This window comes from Andrographis paniculata, unplaced genomic scaffold (genome assembly GCF_009805555.1).
Source record: "Andrographis paniculata isolate CXL003 unplaced genomic scaffold, ASM980555v1 Contig32END, whole genome shotgun sequence".
NCBI classification, from domain to species: Eukaryota; Viridiplantae; Streptophyta; class Magnoliopsida; order Lamiales; family Acanthaceae; genus Andrographis; species Andrographis paniculata.
The window spans coordinates 3,934,380-3,947,370 of record NW_026137565.1 but is presented as its reverse complement, the minus strand read 5'-3'; the positions used below and the strand labels follow the sequence as shown (position 1 = coordinate 3,947,370).

General features: G+C 35.1%; 2 protein-coding genes across 4 annotated transcripts; one reads left to right on the top strand and one right to left on the bottom strand.

Annotated features, from left to right (window-relative positions):
- The first annotated feature begins 1,279 nt into the window (after positions 1 to 1,279).
- LOC127247758 (protein MEI2-like 2) lies at positions 1,280 to 7,951 on the top strand. Of its 3 annotated transcripts, none has more exons than XM_051269759.1 (13): positions 1,280 to 1,537; positions 2,719 to 2,761; positions 2,857 to 2,997; positions 3,093 to 3,556; positions 3,838 to 3,996; positions 4,074 to 4,190; positions 4,299 to 4,450; positions 5,192 to 5,298; positions 5,386 to 6,304; positions 6,384 to 6,468; positions 6,568 to 6,636; positions 6,777 to 6,956; positions 7,275 to 7,951. In XM_051269759.1, the coding sequence occupies exons 2-13, from the start codon at positions 2,731 to 2,733 to the stop codon at positions 7,380 to 7,382; spliced, it is 2,532 nt and encodes an 843-aa protein (XP_051125716.1). In that variant the 5' UTR covers positions 1,280 to 1,537; positions 2,719 to 2,730; the 3' UTR covers positions 7,383 to 7,951. The 3 variants fall into 3 exon arrangements, with proteins under 3 accessions (XP_051125716.1, XP_051125717.1, XP_051125718.1); XM_051269760.1 differs by lacking the exon at positions 1,280 to 1,537 and adding an exon at positions 1,573 to 1,765; XM_051269761.1 differs by lacking the exon at positions 1,280 to 1,537 and adding an exon at positions 1,851 to 1,955.
- Positions 7,952 to 8,196: 245 nt separating this feature from the next.
- LOC127247759 (ribose-phosphate pyrophosphokinase 4) lies at positions 8,197 to 12,001 on the bottom strand. The gene is made up of 7 exons (XM_051269762.1): positions 11,674 to 12,001; positions 10,798 to 11,113; positions 9,671 to 9,763; positions 9,168 to 9,236; positions 8,955 to 9,083; positions 8,601 to 8,700; positions 8,197 to 8,516 (listed from the first exon to the last, which is right to left on the bottom strand). The coding sequence occupies exons 1-7, from the start codon at positions 11,784 to 11,786 to the stop codon at positions 8,383 to 8,385; spliced, it is 954 nt and encodes a 317-aa protein (XP_051125719.1). The 5' UTR covers positions 11,787 to 12,001; the 3' UTR covers positions 8,197 to 8,382.
- Positions 12,002 to 12,991: the final 990 nt, after the last annotated feature.

The window sequence follows — 12,991 nt, the reverse complement described above, 5'->3', positions numbered from 1 at the left end:
TTATAATTTTTTTTTTTAATTTGATCAAATAAAAAATATAAATAAAATTTAAAATAAATTAAAAATAATTTTTAAAAAAAATTTAGAAAAATGAAAAATAAAAAATAAAAAATTCACGTGTCCCGCCAGGTGTCGTCGACCTGGCGGACACGTCACCTCCGGCGAGCCACACTGGCGTCTCCGGCGTCGGAGGACTAAAACAACAAAAGATTTTCACTTATGGGACTAGTTTGCGACAAACTCCATTTACGATACTAAAATGATAGAGGTCCAGTTACAAGAATAAAAAAAATAGTTTACCAAATTTTCCAATAAAATAGTTATTAATTATGATATTTTATATATAAGAAAATATATTTCAGAATAACAATATAATTATTAGGTAATAGAAAACAAATAAAAATATAAATCAATACAATTCAATGAAAATTTTTACTTCCTCAATTTGAGCTAATTATGCTAAGTATTCGAATACAGAAATAAAAAATATTAATAATTTAATATAAAAATAAAGTAGAATATTAAAAAAATTATTAATTTATTAATAAATTATAATATTCTTATTTTATTTATCATCAATCTCATTTTAATATATATTTTATTTATCCAACCAACATTATATAATTTTTTTTTTGGAAGGAAAAGAGTATAAATCTTCATAAAAATTGAAAAAAAAAATACTTATATTCAAATATCAGGTTTGTCCTTTGTTCATCTAGTTGACAAAATATATTTTATACGTTTGAAAAAATGTCATTTATATCCCCCATCTGGCAACGATTTTTGTAAATAATTAATATATATTTTGCCATCAAAATAAATAAATAATAAAATTAATAATTAAGTATACGGGAATTATATTTTTTTAGCATTTTTTCCTAAAATACTTCCATAGCAAAGTTGACTAAAGGAAAATTTAAATAGTAGTACTACTATTCATTTACAACATTCATTTACAAAAATCTATTGCTTGTTTGATTCAACTATATCATTTATATCGGACAGGAATAATTAAATTAAAAGCGTGAAAAGATAAATAATAAATTTCATAATTTGGCAATAAAGATTTTTGACCACAAAAGAAGTCCAATAATGAATTCTCTTCTTCTTTGTGTGAATATTCAATACGATAATGGAAGATAATTATGTACATATATATAATTAATATATATACATATTAATAATGTAGATATACAGTATTTATGTATTCATATGCCAAGACAAAGTTTAATATATATATATATATATATTAGAGAGAGAAAGCTCCAATGATTGTGCACTATGTACTAAAAAATTCGAAAAAAATCATTCTGCACTCTTTCCCCTTTGGACCATTTTGCTTTGTGGGTCTCCTCTCTCTCTCTCTTTCTCTCTCTCTTTGGAGCGTTGATTATCAATTGGCAAAAAAGAAATGATTTTTTTGGGTTTCCCAGAAGCGTATTTCATTTCACTGGTGTCCCGGCGGGAGAGAAGGAAGTGAAAGAGTAGAAGAAAACAATTCCTCTGCTTCTACGGAACTGATTTCTTGATTTATTTTGTAAGTTGTGTATTCAATTCGTTTCCTGATTGACCTCTCCCTCTCTCTCTCTCTCTCTCTCTCTGCCCCCCTCTCTCTCTCTTATTTCCCTTCATCTGGAAGATATTATTATTATAGTTTTGTTTTTTCATATCAATCCTTCTTCCTGTGTTTTTTATCCGCCTTTATGTTTTTTGCCTGACATCCTTTTTTCTGGCGGTTACTGGTTGTGGTTATCTCACTCTTGAGGTACTGTTTTGGTTTCGGCGTACCGATTTCTCTGTCGGTGGGTTTTTTTTTTGGGGGGGGGGGAGGGGATTTTGTCCTTTATGCGTTTTGCGTCGCTCTGTAATTGAGGTGGGCCTTTGACTGTGTTGTGTTATTCCCTGTGCCTTTCGGGCTCTAGGACGGTTGAAGCTTCGATTGATGTGGTTGTTGGGTAAATCTTGTGATAATTTTTTTTGATTGTGTGTGTCACTGCAGATGTGATCTCCTATTAGGGTTTTGTTCAATTTGTGCACGCGGTGGTGTACTGAGTATTTGAATATCGATTAGGTTTTGTGGTTTTGGTTCGGAAGTTTGTGGATTTTAGTTTCTTGGATAAAATTTTGGATTTTGATGTAGGTGTTGACCCGAAATTGATTTGCCCTAATTGAGTTAGTCGCACCCACAGTTGATTGTGGTCTCTCCGACCGATCAATGTTTTATAATCAGAAATATTTTCTAATTTAGGTTTTTGCATGGCAATTTTGGATCTTTTTCTATATGATGCTTTCTTTGTATGTTTTGATGACATAGTTGCTTAATTTTATGTATATCTCTGTGGGGTAAAGGAATTACAATTAATGTTTATGTTTTCTGCTTGAGCTCTTTTGCATATCTGTATGGTTGTCAATTTCGTTTCTATATACTGCATTTCTTTCTTTGCTAATGCCCAAATTATTGTGTATCTTCTTTCAGTCTGTTTTTGCATATCACTGGAATTGGTTATTGGGCTGTTTGACATTCTTGCCTTTTTCCATTGGTTGTTATTTGTGGAATTGATCATATTAAATATGATTTTGTAAACCAGATTCTTGGTGATTTCACATTCTAACCCAGCCATATACTTTTTGACATTATCCAAACTTTATTGATCCTTTCTTTATGGACCTCTTTACTCATACTTACATAACTACTTTCGGTTGGGGCTGTTTTGGCAGGAAGCAATTTGAATGGAGCCGTCATCAGAAAGTTTCAATTCTGGTTGGTTGAGAGATGTGTTGTTGTATCCGATTATTTGTGGAGTTCAATTCTTGTATAGTGTGTTTCAACAAATTATTTTGCTTCTGCATTTTTAGGGCATAATAAAACCCTTTTTACGGGTACTGTTGGAAAAGAGAAAACTGTATGGGGACTTCCTGGTGGGACTAATGCACATCGTTCATCTTCTGATGCTAGCCTGTTTTCGACTTCACTGCCAGTCCTTTCACATGTGAAATGTGTGTACAAGTGATTGATCTTCAGATTTTATCATTACGGCTCTTTTATTTTAGAATGATTTGAAAACTGGGTCTGCTTTCTTCTTTAATTGCAGTAAATTTTAGTGAATCTGATCAAAGTGGCCAATTACGTGATGATGGTTTTCCTAGCCTTGATCGGCTGCGCATTGCTGGTGATGTAATGGATCCGCATGATTCTACAGAGCAAGGTGCAATAGGGAACTTTCTTCCTGGCGATGAAGATGAACTTTTAGCAGGGCTTATGGATGACTTTGATCTTAGTGGTTTGCCTACCCAACTTGAGGATTTGGATGACGATATTTTTGGAAGTGGAGGGGGCATGGAAATTGAACTGGATCAAGAGAATCTTGTCAATGGTGTATCAAGGCTGGGTTTGTCTGACGGTATTGGTAGTGGCAGCATTTCTCATTATGGCTTCGTAAATGGTGCTGGAGCTATCAGTGGTGAACACCCGTATGGAGAGCACCCGTCAAGGACTTTATTTGTTCGAAACATTAACAGCAATGTGGAGGACTCTGAACTTCGGTCCCTCTTTGAGGTATTTTGACAAGATTGATGTTCATTAATTGAAACTATGTATAATTGTTCATTGGTTTGACATATGGTGTGCATCTCTCAACTTTCACTTTACACTTTAGCATAGGATTTCATAAGAAACTAAGAATATTTTATATGGGAATTAAATAAATAGCTAATGAAAGAACAAGCAGTTTAGCAGAAATTTTCAATAATGTCACATAGTGCTTTCTCCACCCAACACAATTTATGAATTCTGTAGTTATCTGGCAATACCCTCATTTTTCTCGTCCCTTGTGATAGCAATATGGAGATATCCGAACTCTGTACACTGCATGCAAGCACAGGGGATTTGTGATGATATCATACTATGACATCCGGGCTGCTCGAACTGCAATGCGTGCATTACAGAATAAGCCCTTGAGAAGAAGAAAGCTTGATATTCATTTTTCGATTCCAAAGGTTTTGAGCTCTTGGAACTCTTTATACATTCGATTTATAGATCACTTGTTATAACTATTGCTTCTCTCCAAATTCAGGACAACCCATCTGAAAAAGACATTAACCAAGGAACCTTGGTAGTGTTTAACTTAGAATCTTCTGTATCGAATGATGAACTTCGCCAAATATTTGGAGCTTATGGGGAAGTTAAGGAGGTAGAGATTTCATTTCATGCCTGTGTTCTATGTATAATATCTCATTTTTCTTCCTGCCAGTTTATCTGCCTTTGTTACTGAACTGAGGTTGTATTTTGTATTGTATAGATAAGAGAAACACCCCACAAAAGGCACCATAAGTTCATCGAGTTTTATGATGTTAGAGCAGCTGAGGCAGCACTTAAGGCTTTAAATAGAAGTGACATAGGTGGGAAACGCATAAAGCTTGAGCCCAGTCGGCCTGGTGGAGCACGCCGGAGGTAAATGCATAATTTCTTGCTTTAGGGTTGCTGTTTTTTGGTTTTCTTTTTTCCAAAATCTCATTTTCTGACTGTGACAGTATTGTTGGTACTGTTGTAGCAAAAACTATCTCGCACTTCCCTGAAATGAAGGTTTTAGATGTGGCCTTGGTGCTGGTTAATGCTTATTCTGTTCTGTATTTTTCATGTTTATTCATGGGCATGTGCAAAGCACTTGCGACATCTTTGGTTCTTCTTAGCGCTTGTCTTGTTAACTTGTTTTCCGTGTCTATAGTTTCAAAGAATGCCGCATGCTGCACATCCTTTTCCTTTATAAAAAAATTATATAATGACATGGGATGAGTTCTGTTAATTTGCTTGAATATTTTCTTCACAGTAAGGTGGCTAGATTTGGATATCTTACTATTCGTTTGTTCTATCTCTGGAAGTTCTAACATATCTCAAATTTACATTATGTTGATTCATTGTGAGGTGATTCTTGTAGATTTGATGTTATGTAATCTTGCGACAATGGTTGCATAATTTAAATGTAATAGTCTGTTGGCATATGCATCAATATATCACTATAAATTTTTATTCTGTATTGCGAAACTGAATGGAATTTGAGTTTCGCATAAACAGCTATGAAAGTTAATTCATTTCAAGGTTCAGCTGTTACTTAAAGTATGCTGAGGTTGAACGTTTAAATATAGCAATCAATTGTTAGAATATAAAATTTTAACACAAGTTTTCCCTCCACAGTTTAATGCTGCAACTTACTCAAGAGCAGGAGCAAGATGAAGCTCGAACTTTTCGCCAGCAAATTGGATCACCCATAGGGAACTCCCCTCCTGGCATCCTAATTGACGGTGCACCTTTAACAATGTCTTGTTGATTTTTTCAATCTTCAATCCACACCTTGTGTATGCACTTAAGCAGGTGCTGTGTATATGCAGGTAGCTGGCCAAGTTATGGCAGCCCGGTTGACCAGAATTACCTGCATGGTTATAGTCAGGCGCCTACTTTAGGACAGCTCAGCCCTGTAGGAAGCAATCATGTGCCTGGCTTGGCTTCTATTCTCCCTTCTCATGCATCAAGTCCTGTAAAGATTGCACCAATCGGAAAAGATACTGCAAGAATAAGTCCTGTGAACACAGACAATGCAGTGCATGCGGCCGCCTACCAGAAACATTTTTCTGCCACAGATTCATCGAAGTTAAGTTCAAGTCCTGGACATGCTGCATTTAGTGATTCAAAGGCATCTAGTGTTGGAACTCTTTCTGGTCCTCAATTTCTCTGGGGAAGCCCGACTATTCACTCAGAAAACATCAATTCTCCTTCATGGTCGTCATCATTGAAAGGGCTTCCATATGCATCCCGAGGACAGGGTATTGGCTTTCCATACAACAGTCAGCATGGCACTTTTCTTGGTCCGCATCATCATCATGTGGGATCTGCTCCATCTGGTATTCAACTGGAACGGCATTTCGGCTTTTTCCCTGAATCAGTGGAATCATCATCCTATAAAAACCAGGCAACATTTGGAGTTTCAAATTATGGGCCCAATAATGGAAACCTCGCTGTGAATATGGGTCGCCCTGGGGCTCTGAAAATGGGTGTTGCTTTTGCTGGAAACTTCACTGAAAGTGGTTCCCCTAATTCTCGAATGATGCCAATGTCGAGAAATGGTCCTATGTATTTTGGGAATGGTTCTTTTGGCATCATGGGAGATGGACTAATAGATCGAAGTCGAAGTAGGAGGACTGATGGTGGAAGCCAGGTGGACAACAAGAAGCAGTATCAGCTTGATCTGGAAAAAATTGTCAACGGCGAAGATATCAGGACCACTTTGATGATAAAAAACATTCCCAACAAGTAAGAAAGGGTCACTTAATTTTTGTAGTTTATACTCTAATTTATCTTTATGTAATTATATTTCTTTCAATTTATGAAGGTACACATCGAAAATGCTGCTTGCAGCTATTGATGAGACGCACAAGGGTACATATGATTTTCTTTATTTGCCCATAGATTTTAAGGTAATTGTTTGTTTGAATGGAAAGTTTATATATTATTATTTTTTTTACATTTGTGGTAAAGGAAGAACTCAACTTCTGTGTCTTTTCATTTGTTTCCAGAATAAATGCAATGTTGGGTATGCGTTCATCAATATGGTGTCCCCTGCCCACATCATCACTTTCTATGAGGTATTTGTCTCGTTCACTGGTTGCAGTCCAATGCGAATTCATTAAATTATGCACCCTTTTGCATGATAGGATTGATATTCTTCCTCTTCAATGTACACATTATAGAATTGTCCATCTGATTAGTTGTTTTGTCTTTGAAGGCATTTAATGGGAAGAAATGGGAGAAGTTCAACAGTGAAAAAGTTGCTTCCTTGGCCTATGCAAGAATCCAGGGAAAGACTGCTCTTATCTCGCATTTTCAAAATTCGAGTTTAATGAATGAAGACAAGCGATGCCGGCCAATTGTTTTCCAATCTGAGGGGCAAGAGATTGGTGATCTGGTATGTTTTGTCACTGTTTGTGCATACCGAGTTCTCTGCTAGAAAATTTGTTAACATCACTAATGACCCTTTTATGTTAAAACTATGACAAAGTTGCTAATGTAATTATTTTTACAAAGAGAGTTGGCAAAGTATTTTCCATTTTTTGGGTGTCTTCCAACTTGAAGCCACTTTGTGCTTATTTTCTTATTTATTATTGTTTTTATTTTTACTCTGGTTTCGTCATACTTAGAAAGTCGTCTATGTGCTTCGTTATCAATCATTTATATAATTCGTCTTCTTGACATTTAATGAGCTAATCTATCTTTCACAACACAGGACCATGTCCCATCTGGCAATCTGAATGTGTTTATACGTCAGGCGGATGGATCTTATGCAGGCGACTCTCTGGACAGCCCAAAGGGTGATCTGGATGAGAAGCTATGAGAAGCTAACTGTGCTCTCGGTGAATCTTAATAAGCTTTGAAGGGAAGCGAGTATATGCTAACTTTTGTATAGTTTGTCTTGCGTATAATTGTCGGTGTTGATAGTAATCCTGGATTACCTATCTATATATATATATATATATATATTTAATGCACTTGTGCCTGGCGATGTCTGCTTTTTGTGATGGGAACGTCGTAGCTCTGGTGGAGAAGGGGGTCGGGTCGGTCTAATGAGGGTTGCCATTATATGCGCGTCATATTGTCGTCGCATCAAGAGGAACAGAGAACAAAGCTAAGGATCTGCTGATATGTTTTGTCCTGAGTTTTCTTCCAGGCTCTTTTGCCTGCAATGCCAAATGTATAGTAGTTTTCAGTGCTCGGTGAGGGCCGGATTTATGTATAGACAAGACAGACAGACAGACAGACTGTCGGTACTACTTAAGAAATGTACAGTAGGCTCTATGAACAGATGTGTCTGTGGATCATTCTGACCTTGTTTGCCGTCGGATTGCCCGGATTTATGATGAATTTGGATGACATTCAATCTATCTATTATCTTGCCATGCTTGATTTCTGTTGTTTGCATCTTCTGATTGATAATTCATTTGTTGTGAATTGTGGATTGTTGCGTCATAATCATACATTATGTGTGTGTAATAATGTATATGAATTATTACTATTTGTAGTCGAGTAATTACCTGTCATATTTTTTAGACATAGATGGTGGGCACAAGGAACTGATTCTCTGAAAGAATAAATGTGCTTTGAGGCTGCTCTCCCAAATTGTTGTTCAGAATATGCTGCAGCAATAATGATGCAATGGACCAAAGATACTTCCATTTATGACCATAAACCATTCAAAAACCAATACCATGGATGAATGGGAGGTGATGAAGAATCCCAACGACGACAAGGATCAAAATACCGAATGGGTTCCCAGTCTAAAACAGAGTACGATTTCAGATTCGCATCAGTTGTTATTATTCATTCGTGACGAATTATCAGATTTGGAGAGCATCAGCTATGGATGCAGCAAGACTCAGCACCTCAAAAGGAGCTATGTTGGCTATGGCACTCACCGTTGCAGGGCAAGAATCCGTGATCCAAAAATGGGTGAATGCGTTCTCGTGTTCCTCTGCAACAAATGACATTGTGATGATCAACAGAGATGCAACCGGCAGAATAACAGACAAAATGACCAAATATCACCAAAACGTACCTTTACTCTTGTGGACAAATCGCTCCCATGATTTCTTCGGGAACACACCATGGGTTACATAGGCACTAACTTTTTTTGCACCATGAGCTGCCAAAACTTTCTAGACACCACAGGGAAACAAATTAGACTAGGTGTGTACAAATTATTGCCCAGCTATCTACAATTCAATAATTGTAATCCCAATTCCTTATCAATTCTATTAGTATGTTAATCTATCCGTGTACATATAACGTCATAATAACAGCATAAAGCAAGAACAATGAAAAGAAAATTAGAAGTTTTTGGTGGCCTCTTCAATGACAAGCACACAACCAACATTGTGTAAAATTATAAGTAGAAGGAAACAGGAAAGACCTGACATTCAATTAAAGTGCCGCCAGATTGCACCAAGTCATCAACAATGACAACATGACAGCCAGCTGGTTCACCCTCCTTTATCCTAACAATTCTTTTGTCTCCTTCACGAACCTTGTTGCAGATGACCTAAGGAAAAATAACAAGACACAAATGCCCAGGATGATAAACACGAAGCAGCAACAAAGAAAATTGTTGTCAATGTACACAAACCATGGGAAAGTTGTCCAGTAGTTTGTGGAATCTTTTCCAAGCTCCATCATCAGGAAAGGCAACTATTACCTGTAGCAAAATGCTCAACTATTACCACCAGAGCAGATAAGAAAAAGCTAAATTTGAAATTGATATATTCTATAACTAAAAACTCGACATGTGATTTGAATAGATATTTTTTGCCCATTTAACATTACGCAGAACACTGCTGTCCCAAATCTTCCATTTAGAACATGTTCAATGTTCAAAAACAACTGGTCCATGTATCAAAAAATCATATACTTGTATATCACTCATTCCACTATATCTCCAAACATCAGTACAATACATTGCCTCTGTTAAATTTATATAGGTGCACATATGTGAAGAATTATAAATATACAGATATTATCTAAACATGAAATCACAATAAATAATAAAGTTCAATAGCTGTAATATATAATAATATATTTTAATCATTAAGAATAACAGTTCCAGTTGATCATATAACTACATCCTCTCACCTTATCCGATTTTAGAAGTTGAAGCCGTTGCTGTAGAAGTGGGATCCCAGTCTCAAAAAGAGGTAAGACAGTATCACTGAAATAAAATCTTTCCTGTAAGCAATGAACAGTTGCAAACAAACATTACCTAGTGCTCCATCTTGTGCAGACATGTCCCTTTAATATCATAATTCCAAAAGATGAATGCCAAAGGAGTTGAAAGATCATTCACAAAGATAAACACAGGAATGTCAACAAAACAACTCATATATGTTCACTGCTATAAAAGCCAACATTAGTAGTGACGATTTTTATATTCCAAAGGACCAACCTTAGTAATTCATGATACCATGCACCATAGGTGATAGTTCTCAATCTCCTACATTTTTCACATCTATTGACTGATTTGGACAACATACATGTTTTAATGATGATAAATAAATAAACTGAATTCAGAACATTTGAATGACATATATACAAGGACTTCTTGGCAAGGATTGAAAAAGAAATAGGACATTAATAAAACAAAAATGAACAAGGCAAGGTCACAACTTTGTTTATAATTGCATGCTTTGACACAAGTCATAACAGAGTATCTTAATAGATCATCTCCTATAGGAAATGTGTATTATCTTATACTCATCATTGGACAAGACACAAAAGATACATGACATACTATCTACAATCTCAGAACTGATAACTAGGCTTTTGTCATATATATCTACAAATCCCTAACTAAAATGTCCCCATTGTTTTCGCCACTTCTTAGCAGGAAAATGTTAAAAAAACACAGAAGAATCACACTGGAAAATTGGTAGAAATCATAACTAAAGTTCTACAAATCTAATATAGTTGTAAGTCGTAACCATTACGAAGACTTCAAAGCAATATATAAAAACCATAAAACCAAATACACCTTTTGTAAAACTATCATTGGAAGATTAACTTAATCGCTGAAAATGTTAGCAACAACACAAAGCCAGAAACAATATCTACATGAGAGAACACTCAATTTTATGTTATAATATATGATAAAATCGAGTAATATTATATTTAAAAAATACACTGAGAAGTGGCGGGTTTAGAACGCAGACCAAAATAAATAAATAAAATTGAGTAATATAGAATAGTGCAGTCTAAAAAAGAACCTGTAATGCATGTATATCATAGACAACCAAACTGGTTGGACCACCCCTCGATATAGGAGTATTAGACAGCATTCTCGCCAAGGTAAATGCAGTTGCAACATCACCTTCCTCTTCAATTCTTTCAAATGATCCAGTTGGAAAGAAAGGCAAGACAACCGTAAATGAAGCAACAAATAGCATAGGCAGTGCATAGATTACAGAAAGTTGTTCAAAAATGACTGCAGTCGAACTGAAGGATGCTAGAAAGGCAACATGTTGGCCTCTGATAGCATGCGCTTTCTCTATGAAGAGGTTTGGAAATCCATCATCAAAACTCCTGCATACAGAAAGTGCAAGCGTTACCAACACTTTCACAAACCAAACCCAGAACTATACAGCAGATAATGCAAAAAGCAAGGTAGACATGTATAATCGCACCAGAATACAAAATCCTAAATTCCTGCTAGGGTTCAGTGAGTGCAGCAGCAATCAGCACCACTCAAATGCTAGCTATAGGTCCGATCGCTATATTGCATTCCATGAATGTAATCAAATCAACAGAAAACCTCAACACAACAAACTATACGCAGCATTTCTGGCGGCAACTGGATACAATTCTAGTAGATGTTTAGTTCTAAAAGAATTGGTTTCACAGCTAAAGCTATTCAGAAGGTGAATTCCTCAGCTCCGGAAACTTAAATGCAACGCATATCAAAATTTGTCCGTTCCGTAACATGAAATGAAATGATATATCCGTATACAGACCAGTCAAGACAGATGAAGCTCACCAAACAAAAACTGAAAAAAGAAGTTTGTAACTATGTATGAAGGAGAAACAAAAGAGAGCAAGCCATTTCAAGGCAGAAAATCAGTTTGGTTTCGGGAATGGATTTTTACCTCCACTTGATGGTTTGGAGTTTAATGTAATCTGACTGAGCAGCAACCTTTCGTGCCAAGTCCTCGGCCTCGACACAATAGAAAAGAAGCACTTGCTTCTTCGGCCTCTCCATTACACCTGACCTGGCGCAGTTTTTTTGCAGCAGAAACTGAAGAGAAGAGAAGAGAAGAGAATTGGAGTAGGGTGAAGCAGAGGCGACCAATAGGAACAGTCAGGCAGGCGGCAGGTTTATCAGCCGGTTACCAACCGCCGGTCTGAACCGGCGGCTCGCCTGTTCCGAACCGGCGGAACCAAAAACGAAGAAGGGGGGAGGTGGGATAGGGCGGCCGCGTGGATTGTGTTGTGGGTGCAGTGGTTTATAAAGTATTTTTTTTACTATTTAGTTTATTAAAATAATTCATTTTTTAAAATTAATTACACTTAGTATTAAACTACAAAAAAAAATTCATATAAATTCAAATGTATAATTACATATACAATTACAAAATTAATCAATTTTTTTTATATATTTTTATTAAGGAATAAAATATTACTATTTTTGTAAAATTCTAAGTTTCATTTATTTTTTTCAGGTTAATATTTAAATATTAATTATTATATCAAAACTTAATACAAATAAAGAAAAATTAACAAAAATGTTTCTATTAGTGTCTTGATGAAATTTGTACAAAACAAAATTATACAAATATAAGAATATTTTTAATTTAAAGTAAAATACCGCAAAAGATAAATAAAACCTTTAGAGCCGGACATAGGGTTGAAATATTATTTTTTAATTTATTATAAAATTGTCATTTGGATTGAAATTGAGAGAGAATTTATTCTACTACATTTATCAATATTATATGTGCATTCTTATTATAAAAGATTAATATGTTATTCTCGGAGCTATTAGAATGTTTATTTGGTCAAATAAGCGTCATGTTGATTTTGATTAAATTAGCAAACTAATTTGAAATAACTAGCAAATCATCACATATTATCAGGTTATACGTTTAACTTGAAACAATTAACAAATCATTACAAAATAAATAACATATGTTGCGGTATATAAAATATATTTTGTGTGAATTATATTTCGTGTTGAAATCAACATATATTGTACTATATACAATTATATAATATGTTATGATATACTCCCTCCGTCCCAGATACCGTGTCTGCTACACTGTAGACATGGTATTTTAGGAGGAGTGTAATTAGTAGATAATTAATAATGTATAAGTGAAAATAATTATCCTATAATATAAATAATTATAAATTAAGATTAAGATAACTAATTAGTTTAATTAAAATTAAAAAAATAAAATATAAAAA